General features: G+C 47.8%; 1 protein-coding gene across 3 annotated transcripts; it reads left to right on the top strand.

The window, feature by feature from the left end:
* The first annotated feature begins 6,942 nt into the window (after positions 1–6,942).
* On the top strand, positions 6,943–22,903 carry P2RX5 (purinergic receptor P2X 5). 3 transcript variants are annotated; one of them, XM_050929571.1, is made up of 10 exons: positions 6,952–7,305; positions 10,535–10,685; positions 13,278–13,349; positions 15,793–15,868; positions 17,579–17,675; positions 18,240–18,320; positions 19,581–19,719; positions 20,871–21,007; positions 21,768–21,861; positions 22,517–22,903. In XM_050929571.1, exons 1-10 carry the CDS (start codon positions 7,169–7,171, stop codon positions 22,673–22,675), a joined length of 1,143 nt encoding a protein of 380 aa, XP_050785528.1. In that variant the 5' UTR covers positions 6,952–7,168; the 3' UTR covers positions 22,676–22,903. The 3 variants fall into 3 exon arrangements, with proteins under 3 accessions (XP_050785529.1, XP_050785528.1, XP_050785530.1); XM_050929573.1 differs by lacking the exon at positions 6,952–7,305 and adding an exon at positions 8,367–8,406; XM_050929572.1 differs by lacking the exons at positions 21,768–21,861; positions 22,517–22,903 and having other exon boundaries at positions 6,943–7,305; positions 20,061–20,963.
* Positions 22,904–23,241: the final 338 nt, after the last annotated feature.

The raw sequence follows: 23,241 nt of genomic DNA, 5'->3' as shown, positions 1-23,241 counted from the left end.
AGGGTTGGACTAGATGATCTCTTGAGGTCTCTTCCAACCCTAATAATCTATGAATGAACAAAGAATGACATGTTCTTATAGTCCTTCCTCATATCTGCTTATTAATGGCATCACCCTTTCTGAGCCATTTCCAGTGGCAATTGCTAGCTGAAAGGGTCAGTGTTAAGGTGCCATTGCAAAGGTGGTATTTATCTTAACGTTGTATTTCCCTGGTTTTAAGAGTAGCCACTTTCCAAGTTCTGGAAGGGCACAAGGCAGCTATTGCAAACCTGAGTCTGTGTTTGCAACATTTTTGGGCAGTTAATAGCATCTTACCTATGGTGGGGCCAATTGTCAACTTTAGAGATGATCCAAAGCCCATTGAAGTCAGTGGAAAACCTCTCATCTTGGCCCTCTGGCTAGAGGGGTGAAAACATTATCTAAGGTGTTCTGTCCCCAACAATGGCCATTGCTAACTGCTTCATAGAAGGAGCAAAGCTCCATTTTGTGCTGAAATATGCTAATGGTTTCTCCCGTAGGGTTTTTTGATGTGTAAGCACCCAGATGAGATGCTCATTAAGGAACCTTGTGTGGGTTAAAATACTCACCTTTGTGTGGCACTTAAAGCTCTGAGGCTCCTTTTGAATTCCAAGGCTGCACGAAAGGCAAGTTGACAACCAGGTTCCTCTTGGAAGGCCACAGAGGAGGAGTTTTGAGTTGAAGGGGTTTCGCAGGGAAAATCCTCAGGAGTTGGGGGAGAGAAAACTGTATTTAATAGTTTTGTGTGAGACCTGAGAGAAATGTAAAGGCTCAAGGCAGTTGCTTCTTGGGACAAGGCAGCAGTTCCTTTCCCTAGGGTTTCTGAAAAAGCAGAGTTGCCCATTTGTTACCAAGGAAATAAAAGAGTGTAAATCTTGTGAATAAACAAACAATCTACAAACAAAATATTTGATTCCATTTCACCAATTTCTGCTCCAAATTGGAAACTGACCTGTGACATCCTGCAGTCTGCTCCTGCTCCTGCTCAGCAAAGAGGCAACAGCTCTACAACACAAGTAACAGTGCAATACTATCCTGTGGAGAAAATGCAGGAGTGGGAGAAGTGGTTCCTAACTCCAGTTGATGATCAGCAGATTATGCCTTGAAACGTGAGGATTTTTGGTGTTAGTGTATAACTACAGAAGCAGTTCTTTTTAGGCATCTAATATTTTTTTAAATATTTCTTTGCCATTTGCCTCAATGACATCCTGCAACAGTGAGTTCCACAGTTTAATTCTGTGTAGTTTTTTTAAAAAATAGTTCCTCTTATTGGCTTTGAACTTGCTGCCTTTTAATTCCAGCATGTGTCCCAATATTCTTGTGTTATGGGACAGGGTAAAGGGGAGCCAGCCTTCTCCATACAATTCATTATTTTATTATATTGCCTCCTACCCTTGTCCTTTCCAGTGTCCCCTTGTATGTAACTTCTCTGATGCCTCCAGTCACTTTTGCTGTCTTCTGAAGTTGTCTGTGAGCTGGGAGTATGGCTCTAGCTGTGGTCCAACCAGTTTTCCTTTCAAGCAGCTTTTCTTTATTAAAAGCATTATAAGGGTCCTTGACTTGTAAACCAGATGTGCCCTACTGATGATTTAATTCCCCCGCAGTTGCTGCTGCTGTAGTGAATGCCAAATCCATTCACAGTGATTGGATAGCGCTAAAGAGATTAGCCAGGACTGCCATCATCTTGTAACGGCCCAAACCGCAGTCATGTATCTCATAGGATCCTGTGTATTCTCCATGGAAGCTTTGCTGCATTTTTTTTTTTACTTCAATTACAATTAAAAAAACTCACCAGCACTGAGGTTTGTTCCCAAGAGTGTGGCTAAGACCAATTCCAAAGCCTTACAATCCCCCCGCCCCGCGTCCTGCAGGAAAGGGAGTGTTAGGGTGTTATTACATTTTCATTTTGCATGAGCTCACTCTTATTCCGTGGAATTCCTTCCCCCCCGCCACCCCCACCAGACGTGTGGATCACATAGGGAGTCGTTCAAACAGGAAAGCCACCTGGGCTAAGGTTAAAGGCCACTGACCCTTGCTCTTTATTGCCTTGTCAGTACTTACGCGCACACACAAGGCAGCCATACTATTATAATATAGTGGATTTGTGACATAGCCATATTCCCATTTGGGATTAGACTAAATTCACAGTATGTCCTGGTGTTACCTTGCCCTGGACTCTCTTGGAGCAAATTTAGCCAGTTAGTGGAATCCTCATCCCATGGCTGGACTTGCTTTGCAACCTGCTGCCACCTTAGCCAAGCCTCAGTTTAGGGCTCCCATCATCCATAGGTGGGTGGCAGTGACATCTTTCCCTGGCAGATGCAATGCTAGGCTTGGTCTGAGAGCCATTGTGCACCATCACTTTAGGTCTTCAGTGGTGTCAAACTGGTTCACACTCAACACCTTATTCTCCTATCAATCTTATTCAGCCATCTTTCCCTATTGATTTGCTCAGTCCTGTCAATATAGCGAGGATCCATTCTAAATGGAGCAAAGGGAAAGAGGCTGCTCTCTCTGCTGAAGTTGCCATTCAAGAATAGAGACTTGCAAATGACATTCAGCTTCTTTCATTGCCGGACCCAAGCTGGACTCACTCCCAGCTGCCTGTATTAGGTCTATTCTCCCTGGCCCTCTCCCCTTCCCCCACCCCAAGTATTGGTAAAGCAAAAAGATTTGCTACTGTGGAGTTCCTGGACCTCTCTAAGCATTCAGGTGGGTTCGCAACGGTGCAATAGGGAGTTACCTAGACCACCTACACAGGGTGATGCAGGGCTTAAGCTTTCCATGCAAAAAGGGTTCTTCTTCGAGTGATTGCTCACATCCATTCCAGTTAGATGTGCGCGCCGCGCGTGCACGTTCATCGGAAACTTTTTACCCTAGCAACTCCAGTGGGCCGGCAGGTCGCCCCCTGGAGTGGCGCCGCCATGGCGCTCAATATATATCCCTGCCGGCCCACCCGCTCCTCAGTTCCTTCTTACCGCCGTGTCGGTCGTTGGAACTGTGGAGCGCGGCATAGCTGTCCTCCACGTCCCTAGCTCTCCTTGTTAACTCTCCTTATTGTTATAGTTGTTAGTTAGATCGTTAAGTATAGTTAGTAAGTAATTAGGTGTAAATAGTGTTGTAGATAGTTATTCGCCGGGGGCTGTAGCCCTTCCCGGCACCCGGCACCGGGCTCATGCCTGGTTCGCCGGGCTTTAAGCAGTGTGCGGCCTGTAAGAAGCCTATGCCTACCAGCGACCCCCACAACGCGTGCCTGAAGTGCCTGGGGGAATCGCACAGATTGGACAAGTGCCGCATCTGCAAGGCTTTTAAGCCCAGGACAAAAAAGGAGAGAGACCAAAGACTACGGACTCTCCTCATGGAGGCGGCACTTGACCCGGCGGCTTCGCAGGCCGTGATCTCGGCGCTGGCACCGGATCGCACCGGCACCGGGACGACTCCCCGGCACCGACCTTCTCCGGCACCTGGTGCAGAGCCGAGACCGTCAGCGTCTGCTACTCCAGCCAGGCAGACCCGACTGGAGCGCCCGGCCTCGACATCGGCCGCGGCGCCGCCGGCACCGTCGACTCCGGGCCCGGCGGGTCCGTCGAGTCCGGTGCCGCCAAGCTCCCCCATAAGATCTGGGGTTGAGCTATTGGTCCCATCCACGCCGGAGACCTTCGCCTCGGCACGGGACCTTATTGCCTTAACGGAGCCTACTCAGCTGCCACCCCCGGTACCTCCGGTGCGGGTCGCATCTAGAGGCAAGCCCATGATGTCGGCACCGTCCCGGGACTCGCGCTCGCGGTCCAGGTCCCGACGTCACGGCAGATCAAGATCCCACCGCCGCTCGCAGTCCCGGCACCGCTCCCCTCGGCGGTACCGGTCGCACTCGCGGCACCGATCGACCTCCAGACGGTCGCGGTCTGACTCCAGCCGCCGATACCGGCACCGTGACTCCAGGAGCCAGTCCCGCCGTCACTTGCCGCACCGGTCGACCTCCCGGCACCGAGCTGGTGGCAGGTCCCGGTCCCGGTCGACCTCCCGGCACCGCGTCGGTGGCAGGTCCCGGTCCCGATCCCGGCACCGAAGCGGCGGCCGGTACCGGTCCAGATCCCGGCACCGAGACAGAACCCGGTCCCGGTCCCGATCCCGGCACCGCTATGACTCCCGGTACCGATCCCCGGCACCGAGAAGATCTTCGCTGCCGACCCGCGCAGACCCTTACCAGCCAGGGTCGGCCCCCGCCGTGGCCTTCTAGGCAGCCGTCGGTGTCTTCACAGACAGACAGCGGGTATGCGCTGGGCACCGACCGCAGGCGGCGTCTTCCAAGAACCCGCCACAACAGGACCAAGGCCCGCAGCAGTGGGGGTTTTGGACCCCATGGGCATACCATCAAGCCCAGGGCCCCCAACAGCTTCCTGCTAGGCCTGCGACGGCGGAGCACAGGGTGCCGGAAGCCTCGTTGTCTCGCCCCCCTCCCTCCCCGGATGGAGAGGAAGGGTCCAAGCAGCAAGACTCCGCTCTGGCTCCTGAGACAGAGGCGAGGGCCGAGGGGGACCCCCCATTGGACACTTTCTTGCCGGGGGTCTCCTCATCCTCCTCCCCTGATGAAGCGGTGGCTGGCACCTCCTCCAGTAGCCCCCCCCCGCTGGATCTCAGGGCGCACCAAGACCTCCTTAGGCGAGTAGCTCAGAATCTGAGCCTACAAGCCGAGGAGGTCTCAGAGATCGAGGATCCGATTGTCACCATCCTCTCGTCGGATGCTCCCACCAGGGTCGCCCTACCCTTCATTAGGACGATCCAGGCCAATGCCAATACTATCTGGCAGTCACCGGCCTCCATCCCCCCTACGGCGAGGGGCGTCGAGAGGAAGTACATGGCCCCCTCTAAAGGCTATGAGTACCTCCATGTCCACCCGACACCGGTGTTCCCTGGTGGTGCAGTCGGTGAATGACAGGGGAGCGTCATGGACAGGAAGCTCCAGCCCCCAAATCCAGGGAGGCCAGGCGTATGGACCTCCTTGGACGCAAAGTCTACTCGGCTGGGGCCCTGCAGCTCAGGGTTTCGAACCAACAAGCCCTGCTCAGTAGGTACGCGTTCAACTCGTGGGTGGCAGCGGACAAATTTAAAGAGCTGCTGCCGCAAGACGCCCGCCAAGAATTTGCGGCCATCCTAGACGAGGGCAAGAAGGTTGCACGAACATCGTTGCAAGCTTCTTTGGACGCTGCAGACTCGGCTGCCCGCACCCTCGCCTCGGGGGTAACGATGCGCCATATCTCCTGGCTGCAGGTCTCTGGCCTTCCACCGGAAGATGGAGATGCCAGAAGATATTTCCAGGTGCTCTTTTTCCAAGAGCCTCTAGGAATGAGATAAAATAATTCACTCTGCCAGCCAAGGTGGAATTGGTCCCGTTGGTTCAACACTGCAAGAACAAAAAAAAAAAAAAAAATATTCAAAAGGTAAAAGTACTCCAAACACCTTTCCAGTGTTTCTCTGGGATTCTGTCTCCTTTTCCTTTCCAGACCCCATGATTCAAAGACATGACCAATTTGAGTCGACACTAGTTAGAAGGACAAAGGTTGCAGTTGATTTTATCAAATTTCAAATGCTAGTTTCATACCTCTGATTTAAAAAAAAAATCCTTTAACTTTTTTATAACCATAGCAACTTGCAGCCTGATTCTGATTTTCATTATGTTACACAGCACTAACTGCAAAGCCCCAGACAGAATTGGAGGAGAAGTTTAATGGATTGTATTTAGAAAATTCTGCCTTGGCAGATTACACTTGTATTTTTTTCTTTGTGCTCTATTCCAACCAAACATCCTTTCCAGAGAGAACCAGCACTGTGCACTTGATGCTGCTATTTTTCACCCTGTTTTCTAGTTCATTGTGCATATTCTGTAGTCTTACAGCAGCCATCTCTCTCCATCCTAAAAATATCACCCTGTGTGAAGAAGGAAAAATCACTAAGGAGGGAGCCTTAGCCATGGGTGTTGGTCCCTTGCCAAGATCTGCTGCTCTGGACCAATGTTGGGTACAGCAGTGTCCTAGATAGAGAAAATATGTGGCACATGGGTCATGTTCTCTGCCTCCCACCATCTCAATAACCAATCTGCTCCCCGTCTGTAACTCCCTCCTTCAAAAAAGTGTGCCGGTTTTGGTCAGTTACTTATTGCAGGAGCCTTTCTTGCAACCTAAGACCTACAGAAACATTTCTATTATTGTTTAAAAATTATTCTATCAGAAACAACCATTTAAAAAACAAATAGCAATTCCCCTGCTTGTCTGCAAACCTGGTATTGCAACATTCTTCTAGACAGTTAGAAAATGATATTGACTAGACACTAACTAGTTTATTTTCACCAACTAGTGCAAATAATTGACCTACCAAATGTACAATAAAATCTATCAGTTGGTTAAAATACTTTGGTTTGGTAACTGATGCTGACTGTAATACAAGTAAAATAATTTACTTTTCTAAAAATATGTTTTGTAATCTGGCCATATTTATTTTTATGTTTTTCAACTCCAATTGTTTAGCCACCTGCTACAGACAGTCATAAAATCTGTTAGTTTTTAAGGAACCACCAGACTCCTTGTTGTATTTACTGAATCTGTAGGTTAATCTTCAACTTGCTCTTTGTGCTGGGGGAGGGTGTTTCTGCCATTGTGAGATTTTGGATTATTCCAGATGGGCCAAATTCTCCTTGCCTCAGCACACTCCCAAGGACGTCAGTGAGAGTTTTGCCAGAATAAAGACTGAATAAAAGTGAGCAAGGACTTTAGGATTTGGCTCCTCAGGTTGAGAGAGAATACAGCTCTCTGGTTTTAAATGCTCAGCCCTAAGTATGTTTTAATAATCATTGTTTCTGGATTGTGGGGAAAGGAACGAGAGAATCCAGCACTTTCTGGGGCTGACAGAATTGATCAGGGACTTGTGCCTGGGCAGGTGAATTCTTTGCATAGGAGGTCAGTGAGAATCCCTTTCTTGTTACTGCAGTACTGGCTGTAAGGAAAGTGCTTCTGCTTGCTTGACAGCAGCTGAGAAGGAGGGTGGAGATTAGGCAGTTTTTGCAGGGATTGGTGTGGTCAGGTTTCAATGCAAAGCACGTGTGAATAATCCAGTGCTGCTTTTTTGATCTGTCACTGCAGAGTGAGCAGGGAGAATGGGGCAGGTCGGTTGGAAGAGTCTGTGTCTGTCGCTTTTTGATTATAAAACCGAAAAATATGTCATTGCAAAGAACAAGAAGGTGGGAATTCTCTATCGAGTGGTGCAGCTGTCCATCCTGGCTTACCTGGTGGGGTAAGTGCGGTCAGGGACACTCTGTGCTAATGATATTATCTGTTACATCCTAATGGAGCTTAGTGCCCTGGCTGTTTTGAGAGACTGTATGCACAGGCTCTATAATGCTTTACCTGCCTGAATACGAATGCTTGAATTTCCTAATCAAAATAGGGATTTTGCGTAATATAAAAGGCTAATATCTAGATTCCCCCAGTAGAAATACTTAGCTTTCCCTTCCCCCATTACCCTTTAAGATTATCATTAGGTTTAAAAATAGAGCAAATGTTACTATTGCCTTACGATGTATTATTTATATCCTTATTTCAGTATTCTGTAACTATGGTCCCAAGCCACTGTAGCTAACCTCTATTAGAAGCTGAAGCGTTTGTGGCTGTTATTGCTGACACTCGGGATGTGCCAGGTGAGGTTTGACCCCGTGTGACTCTATTAAATGCAGAATTCTGGGTGTGATAGTGGCTATCTGATTGAACTGAGAGCAAAACGGGCCAGTACTGAGTGGCAAATTCCTTTGCTGAGCAAGCCGGAATAGGGGGCAGTGATGGGAATGCGGAGAGAGGTGGCATGCGTGTCGATTCAGAGCAGGACTGGTTGGCATGGTGACGGCTCCAGCACTGCTCAGAGAGGATCCAGTCCTGCAACATCCTGAGCGTCCTCCTCTCTCACTGAACTCAATCCTCACAGGCCCTGAATTATCAAGCTCCATGTCCCAACAGGCTGATGAATTATGTGTAATGCATGTGCTGTTCCTCCTTGCGTGTCAGGGGCTTCCCAGAATGATCCAGGATGCTATTTGTAAGAGTCTCCAAACAAAAACACCAGCTTAGCTGTTTGTCCTTTGAGTGCCCCAGCTCCTACCCCCACCATAAGTGAATAAATATAGCAGAGTCACTCTGCCGGTTGGGTTTATTTATAGAAAGGTGCACAGTTGCTGTCTGTGTGTACATTAGTTAGCAGAGCAGGGATGGCATCTCAGAAGGCTGGCATGTGTGAGCTGTTAAAGGAGGAATCCTGTACCCCCTCCTTTGAGAAAAGAGGATACTAAAATGACTTCTGCCTGAGAGACATTGAAAACACAGGGTGAATGGGCTGTTCCCATTGGTGAGTATAGCCCCATGCATCTCTGTGGTACCATATAACTGAATGTGCTTGTTGTTGTGTTAACCTCTTTGCTGCTAGGCTGGGCTTGCATCTCAGGCACAGGGATCAATGGCATTACTATGATGATTTTATTATTCATCAGTGTGCATTCAGATGAGCCGTCCTGGAGCTCGGGCACATCTGCCCACACTGGATGGATGCCCTGTTACATTCGAATGGGGAACTAGAGACCTGCCTCAAAGTGGATCACTGTCAAGTCCACACTGCGAAAAGCTTTTTTTCTTGGGAAGACAAAGTTTGAGAATTTGCAGGAGGGGGCGGGGTGGATGTGGGGAGACATCTTGGTTTATTCTTAATCTGCCTCTAAAAGCAGGCAGGAATTAGGCATGTGATGTTGCTATCCCCAGCCCTCGTGGCAGCTGCTTGCACTTGCTGCGTTCAGTGGCATGCTAAGTCCTCGGTGCATTCCAAGGGTTCCTACAAACATTGCCTGCTCCCTGCCCAGTGAAACCTGCAGTATAACCTGGTCATTTAGCTTGCCTGAGATTCTCCCACTGCCCACCCCCCATACATTGTCTTGGTGACTGACAGCTAGCAGGCACCTCATTCACTTCTGCAAGGGCTTTACTTCTCCATTCCCCCCCGAACAGTTGGATCGTAGCGGGAATCAGGAAGGGAGGCTAGTTAGAGTTCTTGTGTGCAATGAGAGATTGCAAAGCCGAGGATTAGTTAGCTCGGGAAGGAGAAATCAGAGGGGACGTGACAGCAGTTTAAGACTGTGATGGGCCTAGTACAGGGGTTCTCAAGCTGGGTCACGACCCTGTTTTAATGGGTTCACCCAGGCTAGTGTTAGACTTGCTGGGGCCCAGGACCCAAGTCCTACCACTTGGGGCCGAAGCTGCGCCAAGGGCTGCAGGGCTCAGGTTACAGGCCCCCTGTCTGGGGCAGAAGCCCTGGGCTTCAGCTTTGTCCCCCAGCCCCAGCTTGGGGTGGTGAGGCTTGAGCTTTGGCTTTGACCCCCTATCCAGGGTGGCCATGCTAAGGAGGGATGCAGGGGTGATCCCTTCTCAGCTGTGCAGATTCAGCTTCCAGTCCCTTGGGTCTCAGGACTCCTGTTCGCTACATAGTGTCTTGGTGGGTGGGACTCATGTTCCCAGTCTCTTGAGAAAGGTCTGTGCCACACACAGAGTTGTTCCTCATGCTGGCAGCGTCTGAGCCATCCGAGGTACACGCGTTGCTCAGAAGATGGCACTGGTGCTGAGGTGACGGCTCCAGAATAATGGGAATATTCCCTGTGGATTTCTGTAAGCAAATCCCTGCCCACCTTCCTGGGCTGCATTTCCCTAGCAGTGACCTGCTACAGGGCTGGAATTTTGTGGCAGGTTATAAAATGCGTATTATTTATCTGTGCGATCAGGCAGAGTTCTGGGGGCTGCTTGGGTCTCTCCAGTAAATACATCTGCCAGATGCCAAAAATGACTCTCTCAAAACAAATGTCATCTGTTTTAAGAGTCAGTAAATCCAAGGTATGTAGCAGAGCAGGATGATACTAACAGATAGAGCGAGGGCCTTCACTCTTCCCTACAGACATCAATGGGAGCTTTGCTTGGGTAAGAATTACCTGGGCTTGGACTATATATGCTACCAGATACGCAATACCACCCCCTCGATCTGGCTGCGGATGGGAAGCTGAGCTGGGGAGCTGGAGTCCAGAGGCCTGGATTGTATTGCCAGCTCTGCCACTGAGTTAGTGTGATGCTGGGCAAGTTGCTTCTCTTCACTTTTCCCCATGCATAGAATGAAAATAATGATACTCCAACCCCTTGGCAAGTGCTGTGAGATTGACGGATGGAAAGTGCTGCATATTCTGTTAGCCACAGTGTTTTGGGTGCATTGGATACATTTAGGAGTTGAGGTCATTAGGGGATTTGCTGGACAGGTGACTTGCATCAAAGGTTTAACCTAAGTTTGGAGCTGTGGCTGAGAGAGGTTTGGTATCACTTGTATATTCTGATTTACCCTTGAATTGTGCTTTATCTCGGCACAACCCTTCTCTATCTAACTTGCCACATTGGCTCATTTGGCTGGCCATCCTGGCTAATGCTGCTGCCTGCTATGTTGTTCACAGGTGGGTATTTGTCGTCAAGAAAGGCTACCAGGACTCGGACACCTCCATCCAGAGCTCCGTCATCACCAAACTGAAGGGTGTGGCTTTCACCAACACCTCGGAGCTGGGAGAGAGGCTGTGGGACGTCGCCGACTATGTCATTCCCCCACAGGTTTGCACAGCGGCTCTGTTGCTGAGTCCCCTTTGCTTTCTTCCTCACTTTCTTTATCTAGAAAGACTGGGGGCAAATTCCTGCTCGGTCGCTATTGGCGACTGGAATGAAGTTGCCAGTCCCTGTAGTGCTGTGAATGCCAAGGAGAGGGGCTACCAGAGAATCTCAGCTCTGTGCCTCCTTTTAGCTCTTTCCAGCAAATGCTCAGCCAGCCTCCTCTCGGCCTCGGATGGATGTCAGGCCAGGGTGCTGAGCCAGCAAAGCATTTAAGCATATGCTTAAATTTATGCAGGTGAGTGGTCCATTGACTTAATTGAGACTGCTCACCTGCTTAAAGTTAAGCACATGCTTAAGCAACATGCTGGATTAGGCTCTACCTGAACAGAGCAGGCGTAAGTAAATGCAGTGCCTATCTGAGGGGGAAGCCCAGAGGAGGAGGCGGAGGAATCAGATGATGGTGATGCTGAGTATGTGAGTTGCTCTAGTTTAACCTTCCTGGCTTCTTGCTCCATTAATTCCAAGTGTCACACGTGCCCATTTCCTTGACCAGCTGTACCTGCAGATGTGGGCTGGCCCCTGTTTGAGTGCACCCTTGTGAGTGCACATACTGGATAAGTGAGGACTGGATTGGGAGCTGTCCGACTTGCACTCACCAGTGGCCGTTTGCACATCCACTTTTGCTTGCACAGACAGTTTCGCTCTGACACTGAGCTGCTTCACACAGTTCAGTGGAGGGAGGGAGTGGTTTGCTCGGCAAAAAAGTCATAAAGCAAAATATGCCGTGGTTGATTCCTTTATCACGAATACTGCAGTAATGCGGCAAGCTGCTGCAGCAGCACCAGTTACGGGATTGTTACTGGAGAATACTGAGAAACTCCCACTGTCATAGCAGCAATGTTTGTGGTGGTGAACCTCGACATGACCACACAGCTTTTTCTATCCCACCGTGTTCAGTCGTCAGACGGCAGCTGCTCATAGACTGTACTTTGAAAGCAGAGTGAATGGAGCTGGTAAATGCTGCTTCCCTAGGTCTCCAGAGCTTTTGGTTTATCCTCTTGATTATGCTTCAAGGTTAATGCATTTCCACTCCCAGATGCCCCAGGTGCTGCTGGTGGCTGGCCTCAGTAATAATCGATGCAGCAAAACAGGATGTGATGTTAGAGCCAAATGTATTTTTAAAAGCCAAGTAATGTTCCGCTAAATAAAGTGTATTTCATCGGCTAACCACAGACACACAGGTTTCAGAGTAGCAGCCGTGTTAGTCTGTATCCGCAAAAAGAACAGGAGTCTCTAAGGTGCCACAAGTACTCCTGTTCTTTTCATGGACACACAGTGCATCAGAATCCCTCCCGGGTGTGGATATAGAACATCTCCTCCAGCATATTTTGCTAATGCTATTAATAATACAGAACCAGTATGCTTGTGTCTGTATGTCAGTGCAGCAATTCAAATCTATTCTATCCTATATAGGTTCGTATCCCGCATTTGTCACTATAGTATCTGAGCACGTTCCAGTAGTGCACTAAGCAGTGTGACACATGGTTTAGCCTTTCTGCCATCCTCTCTCTGCAGGGAGAATTGTATGTGCAGTGGAGCATTTTGTTTTGGTAGCAATTGTTTGTTTTTATGTGCCTGTTGCTCTGAGTTTATATTGAAGGCTGCAGGTTGGAGAAGTGCAGATGGCATTTGGAGCAGGAGGTGGTGAGAATCTGGGATGGTCCTTGGTTCTGGGGGTGTTCATTCCACAGTCTGGGACCAGCCTCTAAAGAAGCACTGTCTCCTGCACAGGTGAGCCTTACCTGTGTGGCGGACAGTTCCATCGGGCCTGAGGTGTGGAGTTGTTGACCACAATCCTTATCCTGGAGCTTTAGGCTACTTTATACGTACTTATTGAGACAGGCCATTGAGCACCTTGAGGGTAAGGACCAAGACCTGGACCCTGACTTGCTGTTCTATAGGATGCTAGTGTAGATAGAGTGGAGGAGAGTTGGCATTTCTTAAGCACAGAAGGCTTCATGCCCAGGTCTATCTCATTGCTGTAGTTCAGATGAGATGTGACCAGGGTGTGTATAAGAGGCCAGGTCATTGCCTGCCAGGATGGCTCGGAGTCTCCTCATCACCTGGAGATGGTAGAAGGCATTACTTGCAGATGCTGCTATGTGAGAGCTTAGGGCTAGTCTGCACTGGCAATGCTAAAGTGCTGCTGCGGCAGCCTTTAACGTGGCTTGTGTAGTCGTGGCAGAGTGCTGGGAGAGAGCTCTGAAACTTGCTACGCTCAGGGGTGTGTTTTTTTCACGCCCCTGAGCGAGAAAGCTGCAGTGCTGTAAATTGCCAGTGTAGACTAGCCCTTTGTGCCAGTGAGGACTCCAGGACCAGGTGCCTCCTAAACTATGGACTGAATCAGATTAGTGGGAAAGACTGATCAGCTGAAGACACTACCACCTGAGAAGTGCTAGATAAGAACTAGGTTTTATTATTATAAAACAACACATATGCTGTGATGGTTTCTTATTAGCACTAATGTTTTAAAGCAGATCGTAGGAGTTAAAAAGGGCTTATAAATTTTCTTTTCTTCTTCTTTTTTTTTTTTAGGGTGAAAACGTTTTCTTCGTTATGACAAATCTGATTGTGACCCCAAACCAAAGGCAGGACACATGCCCTGAGGTAGGAAGAACTGCCCCCACTTCCTTCACTTCCCCTCCAAAAAATATGGATACGAATGGACAAAGAGGAAAGTTGAGAAACTTGAATACCTGAGAGGCTATGAACATAGCTGGGAGGCAGGGGTTCTCTCAGGCGTGTACAAGAGTAACTCGACAAGGGAAGAAGTGGATTAGCCCTTGGGGAGGGCAGAATCAGCTGGCTTAATTTTCAGAGGTGCTGAGCACTTTGCATCCTCCATTGAGAATTGCAGGACCTCAGCACCACTGGAAATCAGGCCATAACAGCATACTGTCATTAGAGAAAGGTAACCTTTTAGCTAAGGGAGAGTGGTCATACGAGGCGATCAAGTGGAGTCCAAATGAAACAATTCTGGGTTTTGTGTAGGGAAGACTCTTGCAGTAATGCCAGAAGAAAGAGCCTGTAGCCAGGGGTGATCTCAGAGCACTCCCTCGTGGCGTGAGGTAACCCTGCAGGCACCCAGCCTTATGTCCCTCTTCGTTCTTTACAATCATTTACAGTCAGGCCAGAATACTGAAAATAGGATTCCCCTTTGTGAGGTCTTATCTATCTAGTCTTCTCCCACATACAAACTCCTTGAGCCCATTGGACCAACAACCCTTCTCCTTCATTCTGGACTCCCCAGCCCTCCTCCTGGGACTTGTGTGCGGATTCAGGCAAGCTTCCTCTCCTTTGTTCAGGACACCCACAGCCTTAAACCAGGTTCCCCCAGCTTTGTAGTTCAGTCCTTGTCTCGCTGGGCAGGCAGAGGGCAGCAGTCGTTCCACTATGTGTCCATCGCACAATGTCTGCTGCCCTCTTTCCCAGACTTGCCTTGGTTGGCTAGGAGAGAGGGGAGCCTGTCCTCATCCTACACTACAAGAGACAGTACCCTGGGTTTTCTGCAAACTCTAATTATTCCCCGAGATCACTTCCTCTTTCCCAACACTTACCTGCTAGCCTTAAAGGGGACAATTCCCCTGTTACAGGCCCCAGCCTGAGAGGTGCTGAACACCCACAGGTCCCACTAACTCCTGTTCAGCACCTTTCAGGATTGGGTCCTAAATTAGGCAAGGAACAGGAGTTATTTCCAATCCTATCATAAAAGACTCAGAGGAGTCCCAGTTCAGTAGTGCCCAGAGACTGAGCTGGCTGGGCTACTGTTGGTCATAAACATGCAGAAATGTTTTGCTCCATTATTTATCATCTCACCAGCATCCTTACTAACTTTGCCCTATCCTGGGCCAATTTTTGTAGCAAACACCAGCAGTGGTCAACCCATCAGGCAGTTGGGAAAGCCATTGTGTGTTGGTAACAAGCTCTCAGGGCTGAGGCCTAGTTAATGACAGTCATTTCCTCTGGCTGGGCTCCATATCTGTCTGAAGAGGTCATCTGAAATTAAGCACTCTGGAGGCCTGCCAGACAATGGAGTTTAGCTGGGTAAGACAACACTGCCCTCAAGTGGTCAGGCTAGCACAGCATGCAGAGATGGAAGAGGTATAAGAATGTGTCCAATCAAACAGGATGTCTCTGCTGTATTTCAGAGTGAGACAGTTTTTAGATTAAAGCAAAGGTGGCATTATCCCATCATCTTAATAATAGTTTGTTTCCTCCTGCATGTTTTTAGAGACCTGTGGCAGCCGGGGACTGCAATCTGGTTTTCTCTCATTTTTCTCTCTCTCACAGTTGTTCAGATGCTAGTGATTGGCATGGCATAACAAATAACGTGATAGAGAGACCCAGGCCCTGGGTACATTACAGTTTTGTTACTGCAGGGCTGCTCTTGAGTGCTAGCATGCACACCCATTTGTTAAACTATACATTTCCTCCAGGACAATGATATTTTATATGCTATTCCCATTGCATAAGGGATGCACTCGGTGGCTCTTTGTAAAGGTGACCTAATTTCCCTACTGAAATCATTCTTGTAATCCTCATGGAAGTATGCCAGAGAGAAAGGATGGGATTTCCTAAAGCACCTACATGACCTAGGAGAACAAGGGACTCAAATTTCTAAATGACTTAGTATCCAAGGGGTAGCCGTGTTAGTCTGGATCTGTAAAAAGCGACAGAGTTCTGTGGCACCTTATAGACTAACAGACATCTGTTAGTCTATAAGGTGCCACAGGACTCTTTGTCGCTTTTTAAACGACTTAGATATTTTTCGAAAGTCTCACCCAATTACTGTGATGAGGAGGAAGAAAAACATAATATTTTACTCCCCTATCAAAAGACTTGTTCGTCCAGCCTGAGTGGATGAGTGAATTTTGAGAGGCTGACATGAGTTCAGATGTATCCCTTTCACTTAGTTCTTCACCCCCACAATGTAAATCTAAGTGTTTTTGGGGTGGCGGGTACATGAAGTTTTATGTGGAGGAGCGTTCCAGTGAAAGCACATTATGCTTTCTATCACATGCCTTACTTGCTGCAATCATCTGCTTTGCAGAGTACTGGCATTCGAGATGCACTGTGCAGCAAGAACAGGGACTGCCCTGCGGGGGAAGCTGTGATAGCTGGCAATGGTAAGAGATGAGATCACCCCCCTGCACTTCTTGTGCAATGAGCTTGCCTTCAGAAGACAAATGGAGGAGGAGGGAGAGATTTATGAGAGTCCATGTCAGAATAACTGGGGTGTTGCAAGTCAGGACTGAGGTGTCTTGGCAGAGCTTTTGGGAGTCTCTCAGTGAGTAATGGGATGAAGGTCAGGATTCAAGTGCCTTGGGAGAGCTTGAGAAAGTGGCCATAGAAGTGAACCCAGGACTAGAAGCTGGGGGTCCTGCAGGATGGAGATGCATCAGCAGAGCTGTGGGGAAATCAGGTGCCACACCTGCCCACAGTGCACATGGTCCTAACCAGTGTTCTTAGTCTTCTCTTTTCATGAGCACAAAGCTGACATAAATTACAGTAATAATGTATTTTACCATTGGTTGACTTGTATCCTATCCTGGGACAGACATTGGTAGCAGCAGCTGGTCAGAGTCAGCTGGCTATAGCACCTAGACTGGGCCTAACAGGATTCTTGATGCTTGGCATTAAATATATTGCGGAATCCCCAAGGATCTCCCCAGGGCAGAGATTTCACAGCATGTCTCTGGTTCTGAGTGCAGCAGGCTGGGAGTCTGCCTCAAGAGGAGCTGCCCAAGGCATGTGGCATGAGTAACTGGGTAAAGAGCTGTGGAGGACAGGTGTGCTGGAGTAGTGGCAAGGCCTGGGCACCAACCTGGCCAGTCAGCAAAAGTCTTTGGAGGCCTGGTTGCAGAAAGCAAAGTGGGAAATGATAAAGCATGAGTAATTCTGTCCTTGTGCTTTCCTGCACTTGGTCTGTGCACAGCAGGGAGGGACAAAGGAGGAACACAAGATGAAAATGTATTTGCAACACATGATATCAGGAACACTCCCTTTTTAACAGAAGATGGCAAGATACAGGATGTGTCCATTGCTCTCCCTGGGTACTTCAGAGCAGTTGGGACTGTGACCTTGGGTCTGGGCCGTAACCCCAGGAGGGGTTGTGGGTTTGTTTATTTATTTATTTATTGGGGCGGGGAGTCACTGCATATCCTTGCACATCCTGTTGGCCCTGAGCCATAGATGTTATTGGGACAGTTCCTCCTCCCTTCCTCCCTGTGTGCTGTAAAGGGTGGTTGATGATTCACAGCAGCCCAGCTCTTGCATTCCAAAGTGACCTGGCTTTTCCAAACTGAATCAACTGTCCCAGGAGGCCCAGCCTGAGCTGGGCACTATAGCATGGTCTGCAGTGCCCCACAACAGCACTGAGACTGAGGTCGGCAATTAACAAAGGCTCAAGAGCTCCTTGGAAGAAAGAGAACTCCTGGATGTGCCATGTTGGACTGCTATTCTCTTGGGAGATGAAAGCAAATATGCTGAGCTGCTGGGACTGTCATGGTCCCAGATGTCTCCAGTCAGTAACTAAGAGGGAGCAGCAGTGACTTCACTCTCAACCATCTTTATTTGAGATCATTGACTTGTTTACAGCCCATTTAAACAGAGCTCTGCTAAACCAAATGGATTACAGTCATCCTGCCAAGATACCCTGAGGCTGCTCAGAAAAGCAACAACAGAGCAGTTGTTCAAGCAGGGAGAGAACATTTCACAGCTGGGAGGATTTAGGGTTTCAATGAAGACAAAGTAAGGTTTAATCTGCCCTAGTGGGCCAGGGAAAAGGGAGGTGCCAGCCTCGAGTGACCTTTTCCATGACCTTGTCTGCACCATAGGGGTCAAGACTGGCCGCTGTTTGAAAGTCGGGAGCAACACCAACGGGACGTGTGAAATATTAGCGTGGTGTCCAGTGGAGAAAAAGTCCAAGACCAAGTATGTTCCCCTTCTTGCACTGTTACTCAGCATGAGTTGCCTGGCTTTTGTCTTATTTTGAAGTTTGACTTCTGTTTCCTAACAAGCAACTGAAGATAAGTCCCTGGGTTGCATTTGCAGAGATTCCCATTGGCTTGAACGCACAAGATTAGAAAACATCTGCTATGTTTAAAATATTCAGGGCAGCAGGAAATTCTGCCTGAGGATGCCTTGGGGCCAGCACCTTGCTCTTTCTAAAGATGGTGCCCGTGCTTCTTGCAGGGCATCTTCCAACCCTTCCTATTCCTTGACTCCCTCTAACATTGCCCTTTTCTCAAACTACTCACTGACAAAACACAACAACTGAGGGAGGCTGGCCAGGGGGAAGTGTGTGGAACAGAACTGGTTCTCAATAGGAGCCAAGGGGCTGGGTGCAGCAACCGGCCTTACTCTGTCTTCAGGGGGCATTCTGCAGGATTGGACTCCAATTCTGCTTATTATATGAACATGTCTGTAAAATGTCTAAACAATGGGCAGAAGGACAATGACTATAAAGCCAAGAGAACTCTGCCCCTTCTCTTTCAGGAAACCGCTTTTAGCGAATGCAGAAAACTTCACTGTTTACATCAAAAACTCCATCCGCTTCCCTAAGTTTAAATTCTCCAAGTAAGTGTCTGCCTGTCTGTTTCTGCCTCTCTCAGCAACCTTTCTTTTGTCAATAATCCAAATGGCTCCTGTGTTTTTCTCTTCAATGCATGTGGGCATGTGATCTGAGCACTCCTATCTAGGATGGTGACTGTTTCCTGTTGGTAACCGGAGGACAGTATTTGGTTTCTGGCTATGTAGGAGCAGGGAAGGTAATGAAGGATTTGAGCTTAGGGGAAGATTTTCAGTCTGGTGAGAGCTTCCCAGCCAAACAGTGGCTGGATTTAGACTGTCAGTCATGGAACGTAATCTTTGACAGCTGTCTGGCTATGTGTATCCAAGCTGTCACTGCACTGACCAGTGGGATGAATATGACCCATAATTTCCATCACAGGATTGTTATTCATCCAACTGAACAACAAGCCCATGTATATGAATATTGGGGTATTCCCCTCCCATACCTAGAGTATAACTGGGCTGGCAGGCTACCTAATAGCCTACATGATCTAAACCCAGCATGTCCATCAACCAGCAGTATTCGCGGGAAAGGGAAGTGGACTACATGGGCCTTCATTTAGAAAGAAACCAACTCGCCAAACTGGGGGAAGTTGATGGGGAATTGCGTTTTCACCGGTTAAGTAAAAAATAAGAACATTTTGCAGTTTCACCCCAAATTATTATGCTGTAAAAATGAAATAACTTGGGCAAGTTATGTGGAAAATGCTGATTTTCAATTTTCCACTTGTAAGGATGGGCGTGAAGGTAGGAACAGGAGATATTGGCTGTGGCTCTACTTACAGAAATCTCTGTCAAAATGTGCATTTTCACATCACCGCTCTGGGTAGCTTCAGTTATGCATTTGCAGCATATTGTTATGAGAGAGAATGCAAGATAGAATTGCAATGGGCGGCTCTGCTTAAAAACTGAAGGAACAATCCAGGTATGGTTCCGAAAGTCACTGCCTAAATGGATCTTTCTTTAGAGCCTGATCTTGTCATCAGTTCTGCATGGGTATAAGTCTGCCTGCGTGGATCTATTTGCAGGCTCAGGGTTTGTTTGCATCCAAGCACAGCAGGATGCATTCATTGGGGGTGGCTGCAGAGATGCTCACAGGATAACAGGGTTAGTGGCAAGAATGCCCTTTCTGTTCTATTGGATTATTATGATGGGTGTTGAAGAGGAGACTCATCTCTGTGGCGTTGGAAGAGAATCTTCCTATGGCTGTTCTGTAGGGCAGGCAAAGAGAAAGGTCAGACTGGTTCTCTTGTTTCCCATATGCAGGACTAATGTGCTAAACACTGATAACGATTCCTACCTGAAAAACTGCCACTACAGTGAACAGCACCTTTACTGCCCCATATTCCACCTGGGCAAACTCGTGACCTGGGCTGGGAACAACTTTCAGGACATGGCATCTGAGGTATGAACATTTCTTATTCTCCCATACACCACACCAGCTAAACAAACATTCCCCTCTGGAGAAGCTGATAATCCTTCTAGTGACCAAAACTCTTCCCCTTCCTCCCTCCCTCCCCCCGAGGACTTCTCATTTCCAGAACTATGGCAGGTCATTGAGCTTTAAAATCAGCTTGTCTCTTGCCTATAATAACCCCATGGAACTGAAGTATTTCCACCTGCCCAACTGTGCGTTACATGTCTGGCTGAGCACCCTGGTTTGTTACTGTAGAGCTGCGCGTGAGTTGCTCACAGGATGTTGTTTTTAAAACATTGTTGAAATGTCACTTTTGCATCTATGTAAAGAACTCCTGGACCTTGCATGTTAAATGTCACCATCCCTGCCACAGCCAGCTTCAACAGTGTCCCTTGAAGGAGAAGGTGGGTGAGGTGATATCTTTTATTGGACCAACTCCTGTTGGTGAAAGGGACATGCTTTTGAGTTACACAGAGCTGTTGTTCAGGTCCCTTGAAGGACTACATTTAACTATACTCCCTAAAGGGAACGTAGCTTTCATGAATACACCATTGACTGGTGCATCCATCTGTGGAATCCTTTCAAGTCCAAAGAAATACAGAATATTTTGCTGTTGGTGCTTAGGGTGAAATTCACCCCTGTACAGAGGAGCCAGCACAAGACCTAAGCCCCTCTCAAGTCCCTGCACAATTAGGGTTAAGTGCTGCACAGACCTCATGCTGGCCCTCTGCACAGGGCAGAATTTTACCCTTAGTGGACAAATGTCCTTTCTGGTAAAGTGAACACGTCAGCTAATAGGAACTTAATGAACACCCGGGGCACGAAAATCCTCATTACAACAGAGAGTACAGATGGGTCCTAGGTGGGGTTGGAGTTGGTGTCAGGGCACTGTGAGGAAGCTCTCAGTGAAGCTGTCTCCAGATGCCCAGCAAGGGAAGAGCCAAGATGCCTGTAGAAAAATATGATTAACTTCAATTTCCTAAGTTTGACTCATCCTGATCTGAGTATGAGTGGAGGAGCAGAGGAGCCTACTTCTCCTCTTTTATCTCCCTCAAGGGACACTTGGCAGAGGAGCAGATGTGATTTAAAAATGAACAAACCAGGACAAGCTACTGAAAACATGTCTCTCTTTCGTTAAGGGTGGTGTGATAGGAATTCAGATTGAATGGGACTGTGATCTTGATAAACCTCCTTCTGAATGCAACCCTCACTATTCTTTTAGCCGTCTGGATAACAAGTTTGCAGAAAAATCCATCTCCTCTGGATACAACTTCAGGTAATCAAAGGCAGTGATGGGACTGGGTACCACTGTGTAACTCTTAAGTACACTGTAACAGTATCAGCTCTTAGGTTAAATCAGATTCTGTTCCTAACTATTCCTGGCTAACTATTTCAGCTGCACCTATGCCGGTTCTCTGGTATACGGCCTTTTAAAATGTTCATCACAGTTTACTTACACACACACACACACTCTGCAAAGCTAGTACCCTCCACACAGCGCAGGCACCGAAGTCTTGATGTATTTGCAGTGATTCCTAATCTAGAATTACAGAGATCATCTATGAGTTTTGCTGAATCTTTCGTATTCTGCATTAAGCACTGCTCCTGCATCATCACCCCCACTCGGGTGAGCCAGCCACTGAGAGTGTTCCATGGGTTCCAGTCATGACATCGAACAGGTGTAGGGTTTTTACCTTCCAGTTTCCCACTGTAATGATAAGGAAATATATGCTGAGGCCATTACAGTGATTTCAGTGGGCTTGGAGCTACTCAGCAAGACAGGCTTTCCCATTACTCTGGCTAAGGCTAGAAATGAAACATGATGTCAAGAACTGGCTGATACAGAACCCATCCACATGCTCCTGTGAGACCTCAAGTTTAGGACAAGGTCATGCTTGTTAATCAAATATACCCCGGATTTTTAAAGGGAAATATACCTGGGTTTGAACAGAGAGGGTGACTTCAAACTTGTTCTTACGTGAGGGAGACAGAGGACTGGGTTAAAAATCAATGTTCTTGCATTCTCTGCTTTCTAGATTTGCCAAATATTACCGGGATGCTGAAGGAGTTGAGTACAGGACACTGATAAAAGCCTATGGAATACGCTTTGATGTGATGGTGAATGGCAAGGTGAGGAGCCTATGCCAGGATATTTCTGGTTCTGGAAGAAATAAGGATGGACTTTTGTTGTTGGGTAGGTACCACCAGAGTGGGGAAGGGCGAAACCATCCCTTTGTTTGTGATGGGGAAGGATTCTTGGCAGGCAATGTTTCATTGGCACTAGTGGGTTGACTTGATACACAAAGGGAAGAAAAGAGCCTGGAGTGAAGCTGAAGGGATTCCCTGGGCTGCTCAAAGTAAGATCAATAGATTAGTCAATATCAGCCTGCAGGATCCTCTCTACACCTCTCATGCTCATTGAGGAAACTGGTCCATGTGATGTTCAGCAGTGTGAGGACTATGGAAGCTATTATTTGGTTTCCTGTCAATACCCACTGAAGTATGAGAAGTAAAGCTGGAGAAATAGGATCAGCATTCAGGAGAGACGTAGTCTGGTGTGAGGCCACAGGCTCAGGAAGGCGAGCAGGGTCAGGCTGCTACCAGACTCTTAGAAGGTAGCACTAGTCTCAAAGCATGCTCAGTAACTCTGCCTGGTGGCTTCTATCACGTACTGCTAACGAAACACGTGCATAGAGCCAAATTTACCCTAAGTGTAACTCTGTGGCCATCAGTTCAGCTTGTGGTAACTGCTCGGCTAGCACTGAGTGTTTTATATTTCTTTCAGGCAGGTAAATTTAACGTCATTCCAATGATAATCAACGTGGGCTCAGGACTCGCGCTTATGGGTGCAGTAAGTAAACGTATCATCCTCTTTATGGATGAAAGAAAAGCATCAGAACCTGAACCATGTCCAAATCCTGTGGTTGAGATGTTTCCAGGATAAACAGTTTGCCTGAAAAAAGAGTCAAGTTCTTTAGAAAGGCTGATTGGTTGGGTCTGTGCCTTTAAAAGGGAGCCACCAGTTAATACACTTTGTGCTGTGGGCACCCCAGCGTGGCAGAACACATTCGGGAGACTAGACACTGCAGTAGTGAGCAGAGTAGAAATGCTCAGTTTATAAACTGTGCCATAGACTTTCACTTTTCCTCCTTTAACCTGTGCCCACGGCAAATTAGACCTCCTATTGCACTTGAGAGATGCAACATATAGCACAAGGAAGCTGTGATATGCAGACATCTCTTAGCGCAGATACCATGGTGATGACTATGGTGTGAAAGCCTACACAGGGCAAGATTAATCCCATTATCACTGGATTCTTATTACTGAGTAAACTTTACAAAAAGCCTCCTAAGAATTGTGACTTGGTGTCTTTTTCTTCTCTTGTTTGTTCCATTGTCTGAAACCAATTTGGGCAAGATACTCTGTCTGAGGGAAATTGGCATATTGCTGTGTGAATGAATAAAAGCTAAATAGAATCTCACAACATTCTTGGTCCATATGTAGAAAATG

Source organism: Gopherus flavomarginatus, chromosome 19, assembly GCF_025201925.1.
Source record: "Gopherus flavomarginatus isolate rGopFla2 chromosome 19, rGopFla2.mat.asm, whole genome shotgun sequence".
Classification (NCBI taxonomy): domain Eukaryota; kingdom Metazoa; phylum Chordata; order Testudines; family Testudinidae; genus Gopherus; species Gopherus flavomarginatus.
Note: the sequence above shows the minus strand (reverse complement) of the source record. Positions and strands in the feature narration are given on the sequence as shown.